The sequence below is a fragment of the Emiliania huxleyi genome (assembly GCF_000372725.1).
Source record: "Emiliania huxleyi CCMP1516 chromosome Unknown EMIHUscaffold_218, whole genome shotgun sequence".
NCBI classification, from domain to species: domain Eukaryota; phylum Haptophyta; order Isochrysidales; family Noelaerhabdaceae; genus Emiliania; species Emiliania huxleyi.
Genome location: NW_005200434.1, coordinates 135,623 through 156,084, shown reverse-complemented (window position 1 = coordinate 156,084; position 20,462 = coordinate 135,623). Strand labels below are relative to the sequence as shown.

The 20,462-nt window shown below is 66.7% G+C and overlaps 9 protein-coding genes across 9 annotated transcripts in view; 6 read left to right on the top strand and 3 right to left on the bottom strand.

The window, feature by feature from the left end:
- The window catches only part of EMIHUDRAFT_235415 (hypothetical protein), a gene marked incomplete at both ends in the record, with an annotated part of 2,814 nt that extends 2,603 nt beyond the window's left edge, over positions 1 to 211 (top strand). The window contains one exon of the mRNA XM_005780321.1: positions 50 to 211. Within this exon, the coding sequence (XP_005780378.1) occupies positions 50 to 211 (162 nt within the window). The remainder of the gene's footprint in view (positions 1 to 49) is intronic.
- Positions 212 to 1,385: 1,174 nt separating this feature from the next.
- Positions 1,386 to 1,932, bottom strand: EMIHUDRAFT_235414 (hypothetical protein; the record flags this gene model as incomplete). Its single annotated transcript, XM_005780320.1, has 2 exons — positions 1,386 to 1,608; positions 1,784 to 1,932. The coding sequence occupies 2 exons, from the start codon at positions 1,930 to 1,932 to the stop codon at positions 1,386 to 1,388; spliced, it is 372 nt and encodes a 123-aa protein (XP_005780377.1).
- A 1,410-nt stretch (positions 1,933 to 3,342) lies between these two features.
- On the bottom strand, positions 3,343 to 3,765 carry EMIHUDRAFT_366480 (hypothetical protein; the record flags this gene model as incomplete). Its single annotated transcript, XM_005780319.1, has 1 exon — positions 3,343 to 3,765. One exon carries the CDS (start codon positions 3,760 to 3,762, stop codon positions 3,397 to 3,399), a length of 366 nt encoding a protein of 121 aa, XP_005780376.1. The 3' UTR covers positions 3,343 to 3,396.
- A 710-nt stretch (positions 3,766 to 4,475) lies between these two features.
- On the bottom strand, positions 4,476 to 5,152 carry EMIHUDRAFT_53845 (hypothetical protein; the record flags this gene model as incomplete). Its single annotated transcript, XM_005780318.1, has 2 exons — positions 4,476 to 4,577; positions 4,661 to 5,152. Coding segments are annotated over 2 exons (594 nt in total), but the record flags the coding sequence as incomplete, so codon positions are not given.
- Positions 5,153 to 10,931: 5,779 nt separating this feature from the next.
- On the top strand, positions 10,932 to 11,642 carry EMIHUDRAFT_53976 (hypothetical protein; the record flags this gene model as incomplete). Its single annotated transcript, XM_005780317.1, has 1 exon — positions 10,932 to 11,642. A coding segment is annotated over one exon (711 nt), but the record flags the coding sequence as incomplete, so codon positions are not given.
- A 261-nt stretch (positions 11,643 to 11,903) lies between these two features.
- Positions 11,904 to 12,175, top strand: EMIHUDRAFT_366479 (hypothetical protein; the record flags this gene model as incomplete). Its single annotated transcript, XM_005780316.1, has 1 exon — positions 11,904 to 12,175. A coding segment is annotated over one exon (272 nt), but the record flags the coding sequence as incomplete, so codon positions are not given.
- Positions 12,176 to 13,761: 1,586 nt separating this feature from the next.
- EMIHUDRAFT_235410 (hypothetical protein) lies at positions 13,762 to 14,536 on the top strand (the record flags this gene model as incomplete). The annotated part of the gene is made up of 4 exons (XM_005780315.1): positions 13,762 to 13,870; positions 13,969 to 14,065; positions 14,143 to 14,361; positions 14,494 to 14,536. The coding sequence occupies 4 exons, from the start codon at positions 13,762 to 13,764 to the stop codon at positions 14,534 to 14,536; spliced, it is 468 nt and encodes a 155-aa protein (XP_005780372.1).
- Positions 14,537 to 17,570: 3,034 nt separating this feature from the next.
- EMIHUDRAFT_73255 (hypothetical protein) lies at positions 17,571 to 18,452 on the top strand (the record flags this gene model as incomplete). The annotated part of the gene is made up of 1 exon (XM_005780314.1): positions 17,571 to 18,452. A coding segment is annotated over one exon (882 nt), but the record flags the coding sequence as incomplete, so codon positions are not given.
- Positions 18,453 to 18,963: 511 nt separating this feature from the next.
- Positions 18,964 to 20,462, top strand: part of EMIHUDRAFT_114460 (hypothetical protein) — a gene marked incomplete at both ends in the record, with an annotated part of 2,033 nt that continues 534 nt past the window's right edge. Inside the window, one exon of the mRNA XM_005780313.1 lies at positions 18,964 to 19,196. Coding sequence (XP_005780370.1) covers positions 18,964 to 19,196 — 233 coding nt within the window. The remainder of the gene's footprint in view (positions 19,197 to 20,462) is intronic.

Genomic DNA, 20,462 nt, shown 5'->3' with positions numbered 1-20,462 from the left:
CCCCCCCCTCCTTGACCCGGCTCCTCTCACCCCGCCTCCCCACCCGCAGATCGACACGCTCACGATCGCCTCGATCCTCGAGAAGAACCCGGAGTGGAAGGCTGCCATCGAGGAGGACATCTCAAACAACATCTGGGACCCGAGCCACATCCCAGACAAGATCAAGGACTCGATCGGCCCGCCCGCGGACAAGGAGGCCATCGCCGCATGAGCCGCCGACGCGAGAGCTGTGGCGATGAGAGCGCAGAGTTCAGAGAGGGAGCGGCATGCATGTACACACACCGCCTCGCGCGCCGCGCGGAGCTCGTTCTTCCCTGGGCCGAGCGTTTTTGATCTCTGGGTGACGGTGAGTGGGCGCCCGCCCGCCGCCTCTGAGTCGGGGTCGATGGAAAACAAAAACAAAATCGAGGCAATATCAAAAACAGTCTGTGAGAGACAGAGAGATGAGAGTGCCTCGTAGCACGTAGGGTGTCCCAGTCGTTGGTCGGACTGTGTATGGTTCGCCTTCCAATTTACTCCCCTTTATATATTTATTATTTTCCGCGAAACAGTGTGTCTAATAGTAGTCTAAGAACAGAGGGTCATCTAACAACTACGCTCTACGGGAGAGAAAAACAGTCTAACAGAGCCGTCTAAAGAAAGACAGCGAGGACCCGCGCCGCCGCCATCGGCGCCACCGCCTCCCACGCACCCAACGCCGGGTCGTACCGCTCCACCGAGCTGAGGCGGTTATAGCCGGCACCCAATCCGCCTGCGACATACAACTTGCCGTCGAGCGCCGCCACGGCGTGATTATACCGTGCCGTCGCCATCGGCGCCACCGCCTCCCACGCGTCCGTCGCGGGATCGTACCGTTCCACCGAGGTGAGGTAGCCACCATTGTAGCCTCCCACAGCGTACAGCTTGCCGTCGAGCACCGCCACGGCGTGGTTCTCGCGTGGTGTCACCATCGACGCCACCGCCTCCCACGCGTTCGTCGCGGGATCGTACTGCTCGACCGAGCTGAGGCCGCCGTCGTCGCCAAAGCCGCCCACGGCGTACAGCTTGCCGTCGAGCACCGCCACGCCATGTTCGCTCCGCTCCGCCGCCATCGGCGCCACCGCCTGCCACGCATCCAACGCCGGGTCGTACCGCTCGACCGAGCTGAGGAGGCCGTCGTCGTCGCCGTTGCTGAAGCCTCCCACAGCGTATAGCTTGCTGTCTAGCACCGCGACGGCAGGAGCATGCCGAGCCTCCGCCATCGGAATCTGCTGATTTTCTCCTTCGTTCCCTTCTCGCTTCTGGCCCGCCGCGCTCGCTGTACCTAGCGGCCGTGACTCACCTGCTTCGGGCGCGCTGCTCCTCGGGGATGGCGAGAAGCGGCAGAGGTGATGCTCATAGCTGAGCTAGCCCCAGATGCCCCGTTTGCCCCACTGCGGCGTCGCGCTCGTGCCGGCGTGCAAGTGGGTACAATGCACCCCGTTGTAGGGATGTGGCGCGAGAGTGAACATCTCGCGCCTGGTCGCCTCGCTATAAAGAGCTAGCACTGTCTGTGCAGCCTGTAGGGCAGCATCGGCGTTCTTTTTGATCCGATGGTGCTTCCACTGATTGCACCGCGCCTCGCTGTGCCTTCTCGGGGAGCCGGGTGGAAGCGGCGGCCTTCCGATGGGACGCGTCCAAAGTGACCCATCCTGCAGCACATGACGACCGCCCATCGCGTGTGCAAGCGTGATCACGCGCTGCTGCACTAGCTGCTGCTGCTGCACTGGCTGCTGCTGCACCTGCGCCTGGGCGCGTGTGAAACCCTGCCACCGCGGGTGCGGCCGCGGCCGCAGTGGTGTAGGCGGACAATGATGATGCCGCGCGGGCGGAGGCGGACGCGAGGACGCTGCCGTCGGACAAGGGGTTGCTATCATACGCAAGCACGAGCCGTCGGTGACGCGACGGCGTCATCACCGTTGGCCAGCTGCTAAGCGCGAAAACCTGCCCGTGTGTCGGATGCGTCCCCAACTTGTAGCGCTACATCTTTGGACACACACCGGCGGGCGCTTTCGAGGGCATTTTTTCTAACCACATAGACCTATTGTGCGGCACGATAGCTGGGCTGCAACATACACAGACATACACTCGACTGCAACGGCGCGCAGCGCCGAAGAAAATTTTGGTTGTCGAGCGGCGGCCGGTGTGGACGCCGTTGTTTCGCAGCTCGGTCGGGGGGGGGCGCCCCTGCGTTTCCCTGCGGTCGGTCGAAAATCATTTAGTCGGCGGACTTGTATTGAACCTATTGAAACCTATCGCCAGGTTTGCTTTCCACACCGCGCGCCTGTTGATACTGACGCGCACGCCGCTCTTTCGAGGACTCGCGGGGCTCTGCTCCGAGAGACCTCGGGAGAGCGTGCGTGTGCCTCTACTCGCCAGCCGCTCGCCACCTCACGCTCCGTAGCCCGGCCATGGCCAGTACCCCGCGTCTCAGTGAGACGCGTGGTACCATCCAACTCCGGTCGACGGGCTCGAATGCGCTCAGCCTCAGGAGGGACAAAACCGCGCGAATTCTGCACGCCTCGCTGCACCGCTGGCTTGACTGAATCAGGCAGCAGCAGGCTGCTGCTGCTGCCACAGCAGCAGTCTGCTGCGGCCCTAATACGCAAGTTGATGACTAGCAGCACTGCCGGGGGCATTCGAGCCGCCACAGCCGGTGTGCGGCTGTGCACTGCCACCTGCCCGCGGCTACGCACAATGTGCGCTCGCATTGGATGAGCCCTGCTGATGGACCTGCATCGCCTAGCTGCACGAGAGCAATGCCGCAGGCAGTGGCCGTGGCATACACTGCGAGCACACTTGGTGCAGCTGCGAGGTGCAGCAAGAGCACGTCGTTCCTGCCTCTGATGCCACTCTCGCGGCTTGCAGCGCGTCACTCGCGCATGCTCTCCAGGAGCTATGGCGGGCGCGTGTGTGGGGCTGTAGCCTGTGTTTGGCCGGTTCTGACCCGTTTACTATCAGTATCATGTCCGGGCCACAAAAAATCGCACACGGGTAGCGGCTCAGGGGCCCAGTAAGTCGCGGAATCGCCAAATGTCACAACCTGCGCCACCCAGGGCTGGACCTAGTCCCGCCTCAGCGCCCGGGTCCCTGGACGCCGTGCTCGCCCGCCGCCGCTCGATCGCCGATGCGCCCGTGGAGCCGCCGCGCTGCTCCAAGCGCAGCTCCGCCGACCCCAGCTCCTCCGCCGAACCCAAAAAGGAACCTTTTTTAGGACCCTGCCAGCGCAAACACCGTCTCCCATCGTGCTCCACAGCGTGCCGACCGTGCGGTGCGCAGCGGACCTGCAAGTCCAAGTGCCTCCATCGTCCATCTCCATGCTCCAAGCGGCTAACAACGTGTTTCAACAAGCGATAAAGATCACTCTCTCACGAGCACTCACTTCTTCACGAGGCTGTGCCGTTCGCTTCCCGCCGCCCTCACCGGCGGGTTGGACTCGCAAAGCAGCGCAGCGAAGCACAGCCACTGCACGACGCAACGCTCGCCCTCTGGCTGCGCCGGCAGCTCGAAGCCGCGCTCTTGCGCCCACAAGCGGATGCCCTCCTCCGCAAGCGAGGCGTGGAAGAGCAGCGAGACGGCCGCGACGCGAGCGATGTCGAGGGGGCTGTCGCAGCGAGAGAGGACGCGCTCGAGGAGCTCCCTGGGGAGGTCGAGGAGCCGGGCGGGCGGCGGCGTGTCTGGCGAGGGGGCGGCGGCGGCGGCGGAGGCGAGGCGGCGCGAGCGGCGGCGCGGCGGGGTGGACATCGCCACAAAAAGAATTTCTAGGCTCCAACCTCCGTCGGTGCGAGGAGAGGCAGACGCCCAAGGGTGGGCGACGGCTAGAGCAACACACCTTCCTTCCAGTGAAATCCCTGTGTGGTGGCGGCGTGCCGTCCTCCCATCCCTCCCTTGGCTTCAGCGTTCTTTCTTTTTCTTTCTTCGTCGGTGCGAAGGCGCCCGGCGGCCGCGCTTGGTGCCCACGCCGACCGGCTGCTCTCGCGGCGCCGAGGCGTACCGCTCCGGTCACGTATCGCGCGCTGCGAGGTGTCTTTCCGAGTGGTCTTTCCGGCATGTGATTACTGGGGGAAATGGCTCAGAGAGTGCGCGAATAAAATTCTTCTGGGCAGGTGTGCACCAAAAGTGAGCGCTGGCTGCAGGCTGTGGAGACGCCAGGAAGCTCGTCTTCCATGCCTCTGCGGCCGTGGGCGTGCGGGCGTAGTGTTGGGGGATGGGTGGTTTTCATCGCCGCGAGGTTTTATGGACACCGTGGCAACCGATTTGGCGTCCCCAAATTTGGGATATCCAGAGCACATGCGGCACCCGCAACGTATCCCACAGCCCTGCTCCATCGTGCGCATGCTCACCCGCCCGCACGAGCCAGCAGCACTGCGAGGCGACCCGTCTCGAGCTCAGCCCGCTGGCGCTGCCCCCCCCCCCCCCCCCCTCCTCCTCCCCGCACCCAGACCGACCCGAGTCCGCGCCTGCACCGCCGGGAAGGCGTGCTTGCCGATGTTGCACGAGTCGTCAAAGCCAAAGATGCCGCGGACCTGGTTGTACGTCACCGCCTTTTGGATGCGCACCTGCCCGCACCCGGGAGATGCGCGCCGTGAGGGCCGACGCGCGCGCGCGCGCGGCTCGGCGGGGCCAGGGTGCGGGTCCGCACGATGTTTGGGTACATCGAGCCGATGTAGTCGAGGTCCGAGAAGATGAAGGTGCGAGTGATGTCAAAGCCGCAGGCGATGATGTCCTTGGCATTCTCGGCGGCGAGTCGGTGGCACTCGTCGAGCTGCAGGTCCTTCCACAGGAACTTCTCGTCGTCCGTCATCTGGATGACCAGCGGGCACCGGAACACGTCCTGCAGGTACTTTGTGAAGTGGAACGGGATGAGGTGGCCGAGGTGCAGCGACTCGGAGGACGGCCCTCGCCCCGTGTACAGGTACATGGGCTTGCCGGCGGCGTGGTTGTCCAGGATTGCGTCGAGGTCGCGGTGCGAGAAGAAGATGCCACGCCGGATCCACGTGTGCGCCGTCCGGCCCGTCACACGCTCGAACTTTTCAATCAGCGCGGGTGTGAGCGGCTGCGAGCCAAACTGCTCAATCAGCTTGTCGTAGTTGATGTTGCCAGAGACGGTCCACGGGTCGACGATGACGTCCTCCTCGGCCGGCTCGGCAGCCGGCGCGTCCGCCATCGGGCTCCGGCGGCGACGACAGGCAGGTGCGACGGCGTTGGGCAGCGCGGCGAGCGTGGCTGAACGAGAAAACTCCACAGCGCTCCTGCCCCGGCTGTTCAAGGCGTGACGGCCTCTGCGGCAAAGTCGAGTGTGTGTGTGTGTGTGTGTGTACTCGGCAAAGTCAGATCACCCCACCTCCCGAGAGGTTTTCGAGGTGGATATCCTTTGGCCGCGTTGGGTAGCGAGGATTGGTGTAACCCGAGCCACGGAGGCGTGCGTGTTTTCTGACGGCCGACCGTCAGTGCACGGAGTTGCCCCTTCTCCGACTGCCCCGGCTAGTTCCCGAGCGAGGTCGTCGGGAGTGACCCCTGCGTCCCCCGAGACCTAGCGCGGGTGGGTTGGAGGGGGGGTCGCTGCAGGGAAGGGCTGTGACCTGTGTAAGAAGCCGATCCCCGTAGTTCGCCCCGCTCCTCCCCATCGGGCCGCGTGAGCGGCCACGCCTCGCAGATTCGTTTTCGCGCCTGGGTCAGGCGCGCGGGGCATCCCCCGGGACAACACATTTGTTTGGTATTGCTAAAAATCTCTCTCTCCCCCGGAGATATGCGAGGGAAAGAGCGGGGCCCTCGACGCCTCAGTCCGGCCCTCCGAGGGGGGAAGGGAATTGCGGGGTCCCCACGGGCGCCTCAGTTCGGCCCTCCCGAGGGGGGGAGGGGGAGCAAGGGGGTGGGGGGATCGGGGCGGGGGGGAGGGGTCTCGGGTTTCGTGTGGCTAATACTTGCCTTTCGGGGAGGGGCCTCGGTGCAGGCGAGTCCAGCTCAACCCGACGTCTTCCCCTCCTCCCTCGAGGCAGCGAGTAGGCAGCGAGTAGTGAAGGTGGAGGGGCCTCGGTGACAGGCGCGCGCAGTGGAGTGACCTCGAGAACCTCTAGAACTCCTAGAGAATAGGTAGGTAGGTAGAAAGGTGAAGAACAGCCAGGCTCGGACTGGACACCAACGCGGTATGGGTGGACGCTAGACAGATGATGACGACACGCACGAGCGACACACAGACACAAACAGGCTCACAAGACACACAGCCAGCTGGCTGCCACACACCCTGAGTAGGCGTACACATCACTCAGGGCCACATTCCTCCTGTCGCCCCCCCCAGCACTCCAAGGTGCCAAGAGAAACAAACAAGGGCACAACATCACAACAGACGACAGGAGGTAATATGCGAGGCTAGAGCAGGCTTGCTCCACCTCTAGCAATCTCGCCGGCCGGCGAGGCACGGACGAGACCGTGTGTGGGGGTCATGTGAGGTGTCTATGGACGCCCTCCTCAGAGGCTAGCTGCCTACTGCTAGCCCTATCTCGCACTCACGGGCAGTGACAATTCAATGGGTGAGTGTTTGCGAGCAGAGGCGCGTGGGCTAAATCTAGGCCGCACGTCGTGGCACTATGACGAAGGTAGACGTGCGGCCGCAGCGCGCCCGCCGCAGGCTCGGCGGTGCGCGCGTGTTAGCGAGAAAGTTGCGGGTGGAGCCATGCCCGACTTTTCGAAGGTGAGGCCTCTGCGACGAGTGCCAGCCGCGCTGCGGAGCCACACCCTTCGAGCCGCGTCCCGTCGGCACTGTCCCCGAGTGGTCCCGCCTCGGCGGCACACACTCTCGACCAGGACAGTTCCGCCAACGGAAACGTGTCGCGCGCCGGCGACGATTGCGGCGTGGTCGTTGTGAAGCGGAGATGGCACGACCACCGCCCTGCTTCGCAGACCGGGCAAGGAGGGGCCTGCTCCCGTTCCGCGAGGAACAGGAGGTCTCCCCCCCTCCCCCGGCCTGAGCAGCGACGTGTGGAAGGCAGCCCCTTGAGTCGAGGGCGGCGCGACCATTGCGCTGCATCAACGGCCAGAGACCGGGTCAGTACAGATGGTCGCGCCGCCCCGCTCCGCGCCGCCCGCCGATGCGCCGCGCCGCCGCCTCGCGCAGCCGCCGCGCCGCGCCCCGCCCGATGATTAATAATTAAGATTACCCGGAATACGGTACGCAATTAAGGAATTAATGAGTGAATTAATCAATCAAGTGAGCGCCCTCGCGTCACCTATGACTCGACCAGTGTGAAGGTGAAGAGATGTCACCGAGCGTGCGTGCAGCTGGCCCGGGGGAGAGAGAGAGAGAGAGAGAGAGAGAGAGAGAGAGAGAGAGAGAGAGAGAGAGAGAGAGAGAGAGAGAGAGAGAGAGAGAGAGAGAGAGAGAGAGAGGGAGAGGGAGAGAGAGAGAGAGACCCGAGAGAGAGAAGAGAGAGAGAGAGAGAGAGAGAGAGAGAGAGAGAGAGAGAGCCGAGAGAGAGAGAGAGAGAGAGAGAGAGAGAGAGAGAGAGAGAGAGAGCCGAGAGAGCCGAGAGAGAGAGAGCAGAGAGAGAGAGAGAGAGAGAGAGAGAGAGAGAGAGAGAGAGAGAGAGAGAGAGAGAGAGAGAGAGAGAGAGAGAGAGAGAGGAGAGAGAAGGGGGGGGTGGTGCATCAGGAGCAGCATCACTAGTCCTCGTAGTCCATCATGAAATAAACTCAAAGGTCCACCACAGCCTCCAGCCTCCACCTCCACCCGCGAGCCCCCACCGCTGCCGCCCGCAACGCCGCCCGCCGCGTCAGATTGCCACTACGCGCGCCTCGAGTCGCGTCGGAGAGCCGCGCCGCACCAGCAGCAGCATCTGCACCACCACCACCAGCAGCAGCAGCACCACCACCACCACAGAGAGAAGCGCACCTGCCCGACAGAGAATAGACACCAAAAAAAGAAAAAAACCGCCACTCAGCAAATGCTGCTTCGCGGTCGTAAGCCCATCAGCGATCCTGCCGGGGCGCCGCTGCTCGGGCAGCGCGTCGTGCTCGGCGGCCTCTCTTCCCGCCCCGAGCTGAACGGGCAGCGGGGCGTGGCGGGGAGCTTCGAGGGCGGCCGGTACGCTGTGGCGCTCGAGGGCGGCGGCGAGAGCGTGCGGGTGCGGCCGGGTAATCTGTCGCCGGCTGCGGCAGGGCAGGCGCCGAGCGGTGTCGTGGCAGTCTCCGACGAGGTCGTGGCAGCGGTGGAGCGAGGCGAGGAGGCGGCGGTGCTGGAGTGGATCGAGGGCGGAGGGCGGGTCGACGAGACGTACGAGGTAGGCGAGGTGAGCGGCATCACGCTGCTGATGGGCGCCGCCAACTGCGGCCACGAGCGGGTGGTTGAGCTGCTGATGCGGCACGGCGCAGCGGTCAACCTGCAGGACAGCGTCGGTGGCACCGCGCTGATGTACGCCGCCGCCAGCGGCCACGAGCGGGTGGTCGACTTGCTGATACGGCACGGCGCGGAGATCAACCTGCAGAACAGCAAAGGCGGCGCCGCGCTGGTGTTCGCCGCCCTCTTCAACCACCCCGCCATCGTGCGGCGCTTGCTGCGGGCTGGCGCAGATGCGACGGCGCGCACTGTTGACGGCAAGACGGCGCTGCAGTATGCCAAGGAGATGGGCCACGCCGAGTGCGTCAAGGTTTTGGTCGAGGCGGCGGCGGCGGCGGAGGGCCGGGTAGGGGCGGGCGGCGCTTCCTCGGGCGCGGCAGCGGCAGCTGTGGACGCACCGCTGCTCGGCCAGCGCGTCGTGCTCGGCGGCCTCTCTTCCCGCCCCGAGCTGAACGGGCAGCGGGGCGTGGCTCAGAGCTTCGAGGGCGGGCGGTACGCTGTGGCGCTCGAGGGCGGCGGCGAGAGCGTGCGGGTGCGGCCCGGTAATCTGTCGCCGGCTGTGGCGGAGCGGGCGTCGAGCGGTGCCGCGGCAGCCCCCGATGCGGTCAGCGCAGCAGCGGAGCGTGGCGAGGAGGAGGCGGTGCTGGCGTGGCTCGAGGGCGGCGGGCGGGTCAACGCGACGTACGAGAGATGCGAGACTAACGGCCTCACCCTGCTGATGGGTGCCGCCTTCTACGGCCACGAGCGGGTGGTCGAGCTGCTGCTCCGGCGCGGCGCTGAGATCAACCTGCAGGACAGCGACGGCGGCACCGCGCTGATGCACGCCGCCAACAGCGGCCACGAGCGGGTGGTCGAGTTGCTGATACGGCACGGCGCGGAGATCAACTTGCAGGACGACGACGGCCACACCGCGCTGATGGCCGCCGCCCTCTTGAACCGCCCCGCCGTCGTGCGGCGCTTGCTGCGGGCGGGCGCAGACACCGCGGCGCGCAGTGCGAGCGGTAAGACGGCGCTTCAGTGGGCCAAGGAGGAGGGCAGCACCGAGTGCGTCGAGGCGTTCCGGCAGCACGTCAAGGAGTCGGTCGTGGCGGGACGGCCCGCGGCGACGGCAGCCGGCGGCGAAGGCGCAGGCGGCGGCGGCGTTTCCTCGGCTGGATCGAGAGTCGCGAAGACGCCATCTCCAGCGGCGGCGGCGGGGCGGGCGCCGAGCGGTGCCGCGGCAGCCCCCTATGCGGTCGTGGCAGCGGTGGAGCGTGGCGAGGAGGAGGCGGTGCTGGCGTGGCTCGAGGGCGGCGGGCGGGCCGACGCGAAGCACGAGAGAGACGGCGTCAGCGGCATGACGCTGCTGATGAGCGCCGCCAACAACGGCCACGAGCGGGTGTTCGAGCTGTTGTTGCAGCACGGCGCGGACATCAGCCTACAGGATAGCAACGGCATCACCGCACTGATGCCCGCCGCCCTCCACGGCCACGAGCGGTTGGTCGACGTGCTGCTGCAGCGCGGGGCTGACGTCAACCTGCAGAACAGCGACGGCGTCCCCGCGCTGATGATGGCTGCCATCAACGGCCACGAGCGGGTGGTCGAGCTGCTGATTCGGCGCGGCGCGGAGGTCAACCTGCAGAACAGCGACGGCGGCACCGCGCTGATGGCCGCCGCCATATTCGGCCATTCTGCCGTCGTTCGGCGCTTGCTGCGGGCGGGCGCAGACGCGGCGCCTACTTCTCACGGCAAGACGGCGTTTCAGTGCGCCAAGGAGAACGGCCACGCCGAGTGCGTGCGCGCCTTCGAGGAGCACTCGTCGACCGCAGCAGAGGCTGAGGGGAAGACGGCGGTCGCAGAATCAGCCGAACAGGCCGCGGCGGCCGCACGCGAGGCGGCAGCGGCAGCGGAGGCGGTGGAGGCGCGCGATGCTGCCGAGGCTGCGCTGCGCGAGGCGGTTGAGGCGTGCGAGCGAGGCGACGCCGATCTCGAGGCGCTCAGGGCGGCGATCAACGCAAACACCGAAGGCGCCGACGGCTCGGAGGCGCTGCGGGCGGCGCAGCGGCTGCGCGACGAGCTGGCGGAGCGAAAGGCCCGCGAGGCCAGGGCGCTGAAGCGGCAGCGGCAGAAGGAGGAGAAGGCTGCGGCGAGGCAGGCGGCGGCGGCGGAGCGTGCAGCGGAGGAGGAGGCGCGGGCGGCGGAGGAGGCGCGAGTGGCGGAGGAAGCGGATCGGGTGGTAGCAGAGGCTGCGGCGGCGCGGGCGGCGGAGGAGGCGGAGGCGGCGTCGCGCGTAAGGGAGGAGGCAGAGGCGAGGGCGAGGGAGGAGGCGGCAAGGGAGAGGGAGGAGGCGAGGATGAGGGCGGAGGCGGAGGCGGAGGCAAAGGAGGTGGCAGCGGCGGAGGCGGCGGCGGAGGCGGCGGCTGTAGAGGCGGCAGTGGCGGCAGTGGCGGCGGCGGAGGCTCAAGAGGCGGCGGCAGCGGAGGCGGCGGCGGTGGCAGCGGAGGCGGAGGCGGCAGCGGAGGCAGCGGCGGCAGCGGAGGCGGCGTCGAGTGTCGCCGCCCTCGCCGCCGCCGCCGCGCCGCCCGCCGCCGTCCCTCTCGGCGATCTCATCGCGGCGACCGACGGCTTTGCCGAGGCGCGCAAGGTGGGCGAGGGCGGCTTTGGGCGCGTCTACCGCGCCGACGCGCTGCCGTCGCTCCCGCGCGTCACTTGCGGGTTCGCCGTCAAGACGACGCTGGTCGGTGTCGGCGCCCAAGGCCTCGCCGAGCTGCAGAGCGAGGTGCGCACGCTCAGCGCGGCGTGCCACCCGTCCTTGCTTCCTCTCATCGGCGTCTGCTTGGCACCGGCGAGAGCGTGCCTCGTCTACCCCCTCTGCCGCGGCGGCAGCCTCGAGGACCGCCTCTACCGCGCTCCAGCCGCACTGCAGCGGCTCCGCATGCTCGGCTTCGAGACGCCACTTCCGCCGCTCTCCTCTGCCGCACGGCTCCGCGTGTTGCGCGACGCCGCGAGCGCTCTGCACTACTTGCACACGCGCTCACCCATGATCCTGCACCGTGACGTCTCGGCGGGCAACATCCTGCTCGACGAGCGCGGCAACGGCTACCTCGCCGACGTGGGCCTCGCGCGCGCGGCAGAGGCGACGGCCGGCGGCAACCAGCAGGTGTCGCACCTCTCGACGCAGCGCCTCTTCGGCAAGCTAGGGTACATGGACCCGATCATCTCGCAGAGCGGGCAGGCGTCAGCGCTGACCGACGGCTACGCGCTCGGCATCACGTTGCTCGTCAGCCTGACTGGCCGCGGCGCCGTCGGCCTCCTCGACGAGTGCGACGATGCGCTGGAGGAGCCCGACACGGCGGAGAGCGTCGCGGCGGCCGACGCGGGCTGGTCGGCGGCGCAGGCCGAGGAGCTGACGCGGCTGGTGGTCGGGCTGGCTCTCATGAAGAAGAAGAAGCGGATGCCGCTCGCAGAGGCGCTGCCGCGGCTGGAGGCGCTCGTCGAAGCGGCGGGGGAGGTGGAGGAGACGGCTGGGGCCGAGGAGCGCCTGTGTGACCTCTGCTGGGACGCGCCGCGCTCGGTCCGCTTCGCGTGCGGCCATGCGCTGTACTGCGAGGCGTGTGCGCCGCGCGTGCTGGAGCGCGACAGCAACTGCCCGGCCTGCCGCCAGCCGGCGCTGCCCATCGCCGCAATTGGGCGGCTCGTGGCAGCGCAGACGACGTTTGTCCAACAGCCGCCCTCGCGCACCGCGCCCCAGGCTCAGCCCGTGGGCGCCACGGCGGCGGTCGGTGGGCGGGGGGGGCGAGGGGGGCGAGGGGGGCGCGGCGGGCGCGGCGGGCGGGGTGGGCGTGGGCGGGGTGGGCGTGGGAGGCCACGGGACGAGGGGCGTGGCGCTGGTGGCTCGTAAATGGTTTACAGTTGGCGCCCTCCCCTGCGCTGTCACTTTTATTTCATTTCCTTTTTTACGGGACTGGCGCGCGCACGACGAGATATGGCGCTAAGACCTCTCTAGCGCCCCCCCCCCCCCCCCCCACCCCGCAAGGCGCGCGATACACAATTCTCTCCCCCTTTGGCCGAGTTGGGTATAGCGAGGATTGGTGTGACGCGATCCACGCAGGCGTGCTTTCTGACGGCCGACCGTCGAAAGAATTCTAGAACATAACTGCCTCGCACGACACTGGTTACAAGCTTACAACAACTCCTTGGAGCCGGGCCCATCTCTCCTGGAGATGCCTGCTCTATTCATTTATTTGTGGGCAAGGCGTAAAAATAATTCGAAGAACGCAAGCCGGCTCCAGCTGAGCTGGGAATAGGACCGCCGCAAACGGCGTGGCGTGGAGCAGTTGAGCATCCCTCGGGGGCCCCTCTGCGCCGGGGAGGCGTTGTTGGAGGCTAGGACGCAAGCATCCCGAGAGAGACGGCAGCGGCAATGTCCGCCGGGTCGAAGCCTTCCTCCTCCTCGGCGGTGGCGAAGTAGCCGAGGTCAAGACGCTTGCCGGTTGCCGCCAATCATTACCCTCAGCATGTACTTCTTGCCGACTCGCGCCTTCGGGTGGAAGGTCACGTCCCTGTAGCCGCTGCTGCTGCCACTGCTTGTAGCCAGCGTAAGGCCCTCCCTCTTTGTCTGCCGGACAGCCTCGGCGCCAGCGACAGAGGTGGGCAGCGGCAGAGGCGGCGGTGGCGGCGGCGCGGTGAGATCGCCTGTGTCCTTGCCCGCCTCCCTGCGGGCGTAGAAGAGCGCCGCCTGCTCGGCGGTGGCGAACCAGCCGAGGAAGACACGCTTGCCTCCAACCGTCACCTCCAGCTTGTAATTCTTGCTGCCTCGCTGCTTCGGGTGGTAGTAGACGCCTTTGTAGCCGGTGTTGCTGCCGCTGCTCGTAGCCAGAGTTAGGCCCTCCCTCGCCGCCTGCCGTATCGCCTCAGCGGCAGTGGCAGTGGGAGCAGAGCGGGGCTGCAGCAGCTTGGCGGCGTCGGCGCGGCCGTACGCCGAGCGAGCGTAGGCGGTGGCCGCCTCTTCGGCGGTTTCGAAGGAGCCGAGGTGGACACGCTTGCCTCCATCCAGCACCTTCGCCTCGAACTTCTTATTGCCGGGGTGGAACGTTACGCACTTGTAGCCAGTCGTGTTCCTCTTGTTGATGGCTGGGATCAACACGAGGCCCTCTGAAACCTCGCGCCGGATCTCTTCTGAGAGCCGGCGCGGATCGCGGATGCGGCACAAGGCTCTGCCGGCGGGTCTGTGGCCTGGCGCCTGCCAGGCTGCGGGTCCAAAGTACTCCGGCGCTCGCGCGCGCCACCGCCCCCGGCGCGGGGTGGGATGTCAATTCGTGAGTTCTGTGTCCCCCCGCCCTCTTTTTTACTTTTTCGTGCATTGAAATTCTTTTTTCCGCTGTCCAGTTGACGTGGCAGTCATCGCCCTGCGCTCTTCCGTCTGCCCCCCCATGGCGCTGCTGTGGCTCTGCGTTCTGCTGCTGCTCGCTCCCTCGACGGCGCGCACGCAGGCCGAGAAGGAGGAGGAGCAGAAGGCCATCAAGATGAAGACGACTCGACGTGCGTGCTTCCAGCGCTCCTCTCGCAGCGCTGCGAGTGTCCTACTCGCAGCGTGAGAGCAAAAACACCCACCCGCTCCTCCACCTCCGCCGCCGCAGAGCTCAAGGAGATCTTCGACGACGTTGGCGTTAGCTACAAGGGCCTGTCCAAGGACGCGCTCAAGGCCAAGGCGTACAAGGAGGGCGTGATGCGCAAGTAGCCGCTGCCACCGCACGCTGCGGTCCGCGCGGCGCGCCCGCGAGGATGCGTGACGCCGCGCAATGCCTACCTAGGTACTGGGAAAAGTACCCGGATAAGAAGTACAAGAAGCCGAAGGGCTCTGGCATGCCTGGCTTGGAGGGCCTCGGCGGCGACTTTGGTCCCGGCGGCAAGTACGAGGACATGATGCGGCAGATGCGCGGCGACTTTAGCGCGGAGAAGGACCCCGAGAGGCGAAGGATCCTCGAGAAGCTCGCGGCCAAGGGGATGAGCTTCGCCGGCGGAGCGAGCCAGTCGACAGAGGAGCTCAAGAAGATGGAGAAGATGCTCGACGGCATCAACCTCGGCGGCTTCGGGAAGGGCGACGGCGGCGCGGGCGCGGCGCCGGCGGCGGAGGACCGCGGGGAGGAGCCACGCGAGACGAGTGAGATGGAGGAGGTGGAGGATGAGGACAAGGTGGAGCTTTAGAAGAACACACGAGTGCGGTTGCCTGTCCAAAGAAGAAAAGAAAGTGCGCTCACACAGCAGTTCCAGTACAGGCCAAAGGGGTGGCAGGGCCCGGCTGAAGGTTTTTGCAGAATTTCAGCATGAGTGGCCGGGAAAAACAGGTAATAAAAAAAGAAATAAGTCCAAGACGCCGTGTAATCATCATTCTCACGCTTCCACCTTGGCAGCGGCGCAGCGGGCGCGCTGGGCAATGTCAGCCTTCTCGCTCGTGGCAGCGCTGGCCGGCACAGCGCAGGCCAGCACGGAGCCTCCTCACTCGAGCAACTCCTCCTACTTCATCACTGTCACAGCTCAGTCGCACGCCGGCTGCGCCGCAGAGTGCGTGGCTGCCGGTGGCGCCCTTGCGTGCATAGACAGCGACAGCGACACCGCCGCCGCCGCCAGCCTCTTGCTTGAGACAGAGACCTACGTTGCCTGGTTCGGGCTGCACCAGTACCCGACCGACCAGGGCGCCGAGGCTGGGTGGAAGCCGTCTGCGCTGCGCTGCGACCCAGGCTACCGCAATTGGGCCTTCGGGCAGCCAAACAACAGGCGAGTGGACGAGGACTGCGCCACCGTGCAAGGACCGTCGGGTAAGCAGCGAGATCAGCCGTGCGAGTGGCGCTTCCACTGCCTCTGCGAGCGCTCTGCCGAGATGTCGCCCGACTACGCTTCTGACTACGCGCTTGCCGACGAGGCAGCGGTGCGTCGGGCGACGCCACTGTTCGTCGCGTACCTGGCTGGCTGCGGCGGCTTCTCGTTGACGCTCCTCGTCCTCGTCCTCGTCCGCCGCTGCCACCGGCGCGTCGCGGAGGAGACGGCCACCTTTGACGACGCTCAGAGCCAGCGCGCCTCGCTGCGAGCGCCAGCAACCGGGCGGGCGGCGGCCTACAGCAAGCTGCGCCGGAGCGAGGCGGTGCGGAAGCGGCTGCGGGGTGCGACGAGGCAGAACCGGAGGCTCGCTGCCGATGCCAAGGAGGCGGTCCTCGCCCTGGCAGCGACGTGCATCGTCTGGGGCGTCACTCCGTGGCTGATGTACTCGGCGGACGGCGGCTACTGGCCCACTCGTCTCGCGCACGTAAACCCCATCTCCCTAGTTTGCATCGCGATCCCGGCGATCCCGCTCTTCTTCCTCTCGCTTCGCCCAACGGACGTGCAGGAGATTCGCGTTGGCTGCGCGCTCTTCCTGATCGGCTGCCTCGGCCTGGCGCTCTACGGCCCGTGGGTCGCCCGCTCGTTTTCGACGGTCGCGCTTTCAGACCCCGCTGGCCTGTGCTGGTACTACGCCGCGCAGTCCGTCATCGGCCTCGCCGGAGCGGCGCTCACCGCGTACGCGCTCACCGCTCGCACGCTGCCACCCCGACAGCAGCTCGCCGTTCTGCTCGCGAGCGCGCGGCTGGTGCTCGGCATCCTCGGCCTGCTCGTGCTGGGCTACTTTGGCCTGCGGGCGGCGCGGCTTGAGAAGCCGTACCGGCACCATCCATCCTTCCTGCCCATCATGGCGGCCGGCGCCTCCCTCGTCGGCTCCTCTCTCTTCTTGCTCAGCCCTTGGCTTCGCGGCCATGCGCTCGCGGCGCTCGGGCGGCTCGGGTCAACCAAGGAGGAGCGGGAGGCGGCGCTGCTCGCGTCGCTCTGCTCGTTTCGCCGCCGCATGACGCAGAAGGAGCTCCTCCATGTGGCGGAGGCCGAGTTCCGCTGCATCCGATTCGACCGCCTCTGCTTTGAGGATCTGGCGGAGTGCTCGCGCGGCGGCGCAAACTCCGCGCCGTCCAGCCGGCGCGAGGGCTCCGCGGCATGCCCGTCACCGGTCGGGCCAAAGGCGGGCGCCGCGGACTTTGCCGAGCGCACGGAGCGGTGCGGGCTAGGCGAGGTGGACTGCTTCATCAGCCACAGCTGGCACGACCCGCCTGCCGCAAAGTGGGAGGCGTTGAAGGCGTGGGCCAGCACCTTCGAGGACCGGCACGGCCGGACGCCGAGGCTCTGGTTCGACAAGGCCTGCTTGGACCAGGACGACATCACTCGCGCCCTCCCCTGCCTTCCCATCTTTATTGCTGGCTGCAGATCACTCCTCATTCTCGCTGGGCCGACGTATGCCTCGCGCCTGTGGTGCGTCATGGAGCTATTTGCCTACCTCAAGATGGGAGGCAGGCGCGAGGCCATCACAGTGGTGCCCATCGCCGCCTGCGCCACCGAGGAGGGGCTGCAGACCGTCTCGGAGTCCCTCGCCGCCTTTGACGCGCAGCAGGCGCGCTGCGTGCTCCCGGCCGACCGCCACCACTTTCTCGCCGTCATCGAGTCGAGCTACGGCTCGCTGTCGCAATTCAACTTGTGGGCGAGGACCGTCCTGGAGGAGCGCTCGACGCGCCGCTCGCCCGCCCTCCAGCGCAGCGCCGCGCGGTCGTGCGGGACGGGGGCGTCCAGTGGTGGCACGCCGCGGCGATCAGTGGTCTCCACTGCCGCCACTGTCGTCAGCGTTGCAGAGCCCGCAGTGGCGACCGACGTGGGGGGCGAGGACGCGGACGCCGCCAGGGGCAGCTGCGGCAGGGGCAGCTGCGGCAGGGGCAGCTGCGGCAGGGTCTCGTCGGTTCGCTTCTGCGACCATGTTTAACGTTATTATTCAGCCTTGACGCCTGCTTCACAGTGAGTCGTGTGCTTTAAACATCAATTTGCCGCCATGCATTCGAGGTCTCACCTGTGTCGCGTGCCTGTCGGGTCGGCGAGATTTGAGCACCTTCGCTGTTAATTAATAATACAAACGGATGGTAGTCTCTTCACTCTTTGACTTTGTGACGCAGTCTCACACCCCCCACTTTTTTTTCAGAGCCCACTACCTCTCTCTCTCTCTTCCACCTGGCGGTGCGATGGGCTCCCGCCCGCGGGGAGATTTCAGCGTAGGCCGCCCTCTTTTGCAAAAAAGAAATTTTGTTGCGCCCGGGCGGGCAGGCTTCACCGCCCGCGAAAAGCTCGGCCGGCCGCTACCGGGTAGGAATCCTATCTCTCTCGCCACCAATTCGAGGATATGGCGCCGTCGTCCAGCCATCAGAGCGCGCGGAACGAGCTTACGGCTGGCGCCTGTGCAGGCGCGGCCAGCACGTTCCTGACGCACCCGCTCGATACGCTGCGCGTGCGGATGCAGGTCGGCTCGTTCCCAGGCGCGGTAGCCGCCTTTCGCAGCATCCTCGCGGCTGAGGGACTGTCGGCATTCTGGCGAGGGCTGAGCGTGCCGCTCGCAGCCTCCACGGTCCGCTCGGCGCTGAGCTTTGGCTGTCTGAGCGCTGTCTTGCGGGCACTGTGCGACGAGCCAGCAACGCCGACGCTGGGAGAGTGTGCCGTCGCCGGCTCAGTCACGTGTGCGCTCGGCGCAGTTTATCTGCACCCCTGCGATCGCATCAAGATTCTGCTGCAGGTGCGGCATGAGGGCCGCGCCTTTTCGGGCCCGCTAGAGGTTGTGCAAACTGTCGTCCGCCGTTCCGGCTTTCGCGGCCTATACCGCGGCATCGGCGTGTGCGTGGTGATGGACCTGGTCTCGGGCGCAATCTACTTTGGCGGGAACCGCTGGCTCACCGTCAACTTTGCCGAGGGCGGCGGCGGCGACGGCGGCGACAGCGGCGACGGCGCGACACAGGCGCTCAAGCTTGTGGGAGCCGGGTCTCTCTCGGGTGTCTCCTCGTGGGCTGCCATCTACCCGCTCGATGTGGTGCGCACGCGCATGGCGGCGCAGCCCTTCGGCTGGGAAGGCGCCGCGGACATTGCGCGCCAACTCTTTCGAACGGGTGGGGAGCGCGCCTTTTTCCGCGGCCTTGTGCCCTGCCTGGCGAGAAGCTGCTTCTCGGACGGCATCTTCTTCCCCGTGTACTGGTCAGTGAGCTGGCAGCTGGGCACGCGCGGCCAGGATTGAGAATAGTAAGGGTGGATCCGGGGGCGGGAGCGCTCATAAGCTTGGCACTGCCTGCGCGAGGCCCGTGGATCAATGAAGACCACATATGCACAGCGGAAGGCGTGAGGATCGGGCTATAGTCTATAGAAGTCGTCTCGGTACACATCATACATGCGCGTGCTGGCCGCGCGGTGCCACGCTGCCAGATAAGAGATACCTCTCTCCGTCGCTCTCTCGACTCTCGCTCGCTCTTTTGTCTGTCTCCCGTATTGTGAAAAGCGGAAGGTGCGCCAGTGCTGGGAGAGGCGGTGGCGGAGGCTCTGAGAGGTTGCGTTGTCGAGGGCCTCGACCTCGCTGTCCGACGGGAGGCTGCGCGGGATGCTCATGAGGAGGCACGGCGTAGCCGCGGAATCCCAATCGAGTAACAAAGAAATCGTTTCCTAAGGTTGCACGCTCATTGAGTACGCACAGGCTCGCGCCGAACTAATCCCGCACACCTTGCGAGCGAATCCTCCCGCTACTCGTCCCGACGATGGCCTCCCACCGCATCGGCGCGCGCGTCGCGGGCCTGTCGCCAGCGCAGCTGTGCGCCATCATCGAGGCGCAGGCGGGCGCGAGCGACGCCGCGCTGCGCGTGGCAGAGGAGCACGCCGCGCGGCTCGTGGAGCAGCCCGAGTGGGTGCTCTCCGAGGTCCTCCTCTCGCCGGACCTCGCCCCGCACATCCTCGCCCAGCTGCCGACCAAGGAGCACGCCGCCAAGGGGACGTGCCGCGCGTGGCGCCGCGGCTGGAAGGAGACGCTGAAGAAGCGCGAGAGGCCGCGCCTGGTCGTGACCGCTGGACGCCTCATCAGCTCGAAGGAGCGGTACGACGCGTCAACGAATGAGTGGGAGGAGGAGGCTGTGGCGCCGATGCCAACGGCACGAAGGTATGCAGGCATGGCGGGGCTCGATGGCAAGCTCTACGTGGCGGGCGGCGTGAGTGAGGCTGACGGCGCAACGGCCAACCTGGTGGAGCGGTACGACCTGACTACGAAGTCGTGGGAGGCGGTGGCGCCGATGGCAACGGCGCGATATGCTCACGCCGTCGCGGTGCTCGACGGCACGCTGTACGCTGTGGGAGGCTTCATCGACCCTGATTTCACCCTCAGCTCGGTCGAGCGGTACGATCCCGCGACGAACGCGTGGGAGGAGGTGGCGCCTGTGGAGGCGGTGAGTCATAATCCCGGCGTGGCGGTGCTCGACGGCAAGCTGTACGCTGTTGGCGGGGAGAACGGCGACGGCTACCTCAGCTCGGTGGAGCGGTACGATCCGGCGCTGGATGCGTGGGAGGCGGTGGCGCCGATGGCAGAGGCGCGGAATAAGCTCGGCGTGGCGGTGCTCGACGGCAAGTTGTATGCTGTGGGCGGCGAATCCGATGACGGCCTCCTCAGCTCAGTCGAGCGGTACGATCCGGCGCAGAATGCGTGGGAGACGGTGGCGACAATGGGGACGGCACGGATAGGCAGCATTGCCCTGGTGTAAGTCGGTTCAGCACATAGGCGCGCGGGCGGGGGGATAGGCGCGCCGGCGGGGGGGCGCTGAGTGTAGGGCTGGGGCGTGGGGGTCGGGGGTGCGAGTGACTGCGAGGCGCAGCAAGCTTTCGCTGCGCTGCTGGAGGCATACGGTACTCTGTCAAGGGCTGAGGGCGGGCGCGGCGGATGCGCGCGCGTTGATGCGCGTTGGTGCCTGTTCTTCCTTTTTGGAAAATTGACTGGCCTTTTACGTACATGCCTGGAGCGCACAGCTCGACCGCGACACTGGACGGGTCGCCGCGAGGCGAGCGGCGCCGGACTTAAGGGAGGCCGTACTGTCTGAGGTATTCTGCGAGCGAATCACCACGCCGGCTGCCCATCGCCACGCTTGGGCCCCGTCCCCGGGATGTAGGGCCGCGCCGTCGTCGCGCCCGCCGCCCGCTCGTCGCCGAGTACGCCGAGCGTCAGAAACGCCACGCGGACGCAGTTTGCCAGCACGGCGGCCCTGAGCGGCGTGCG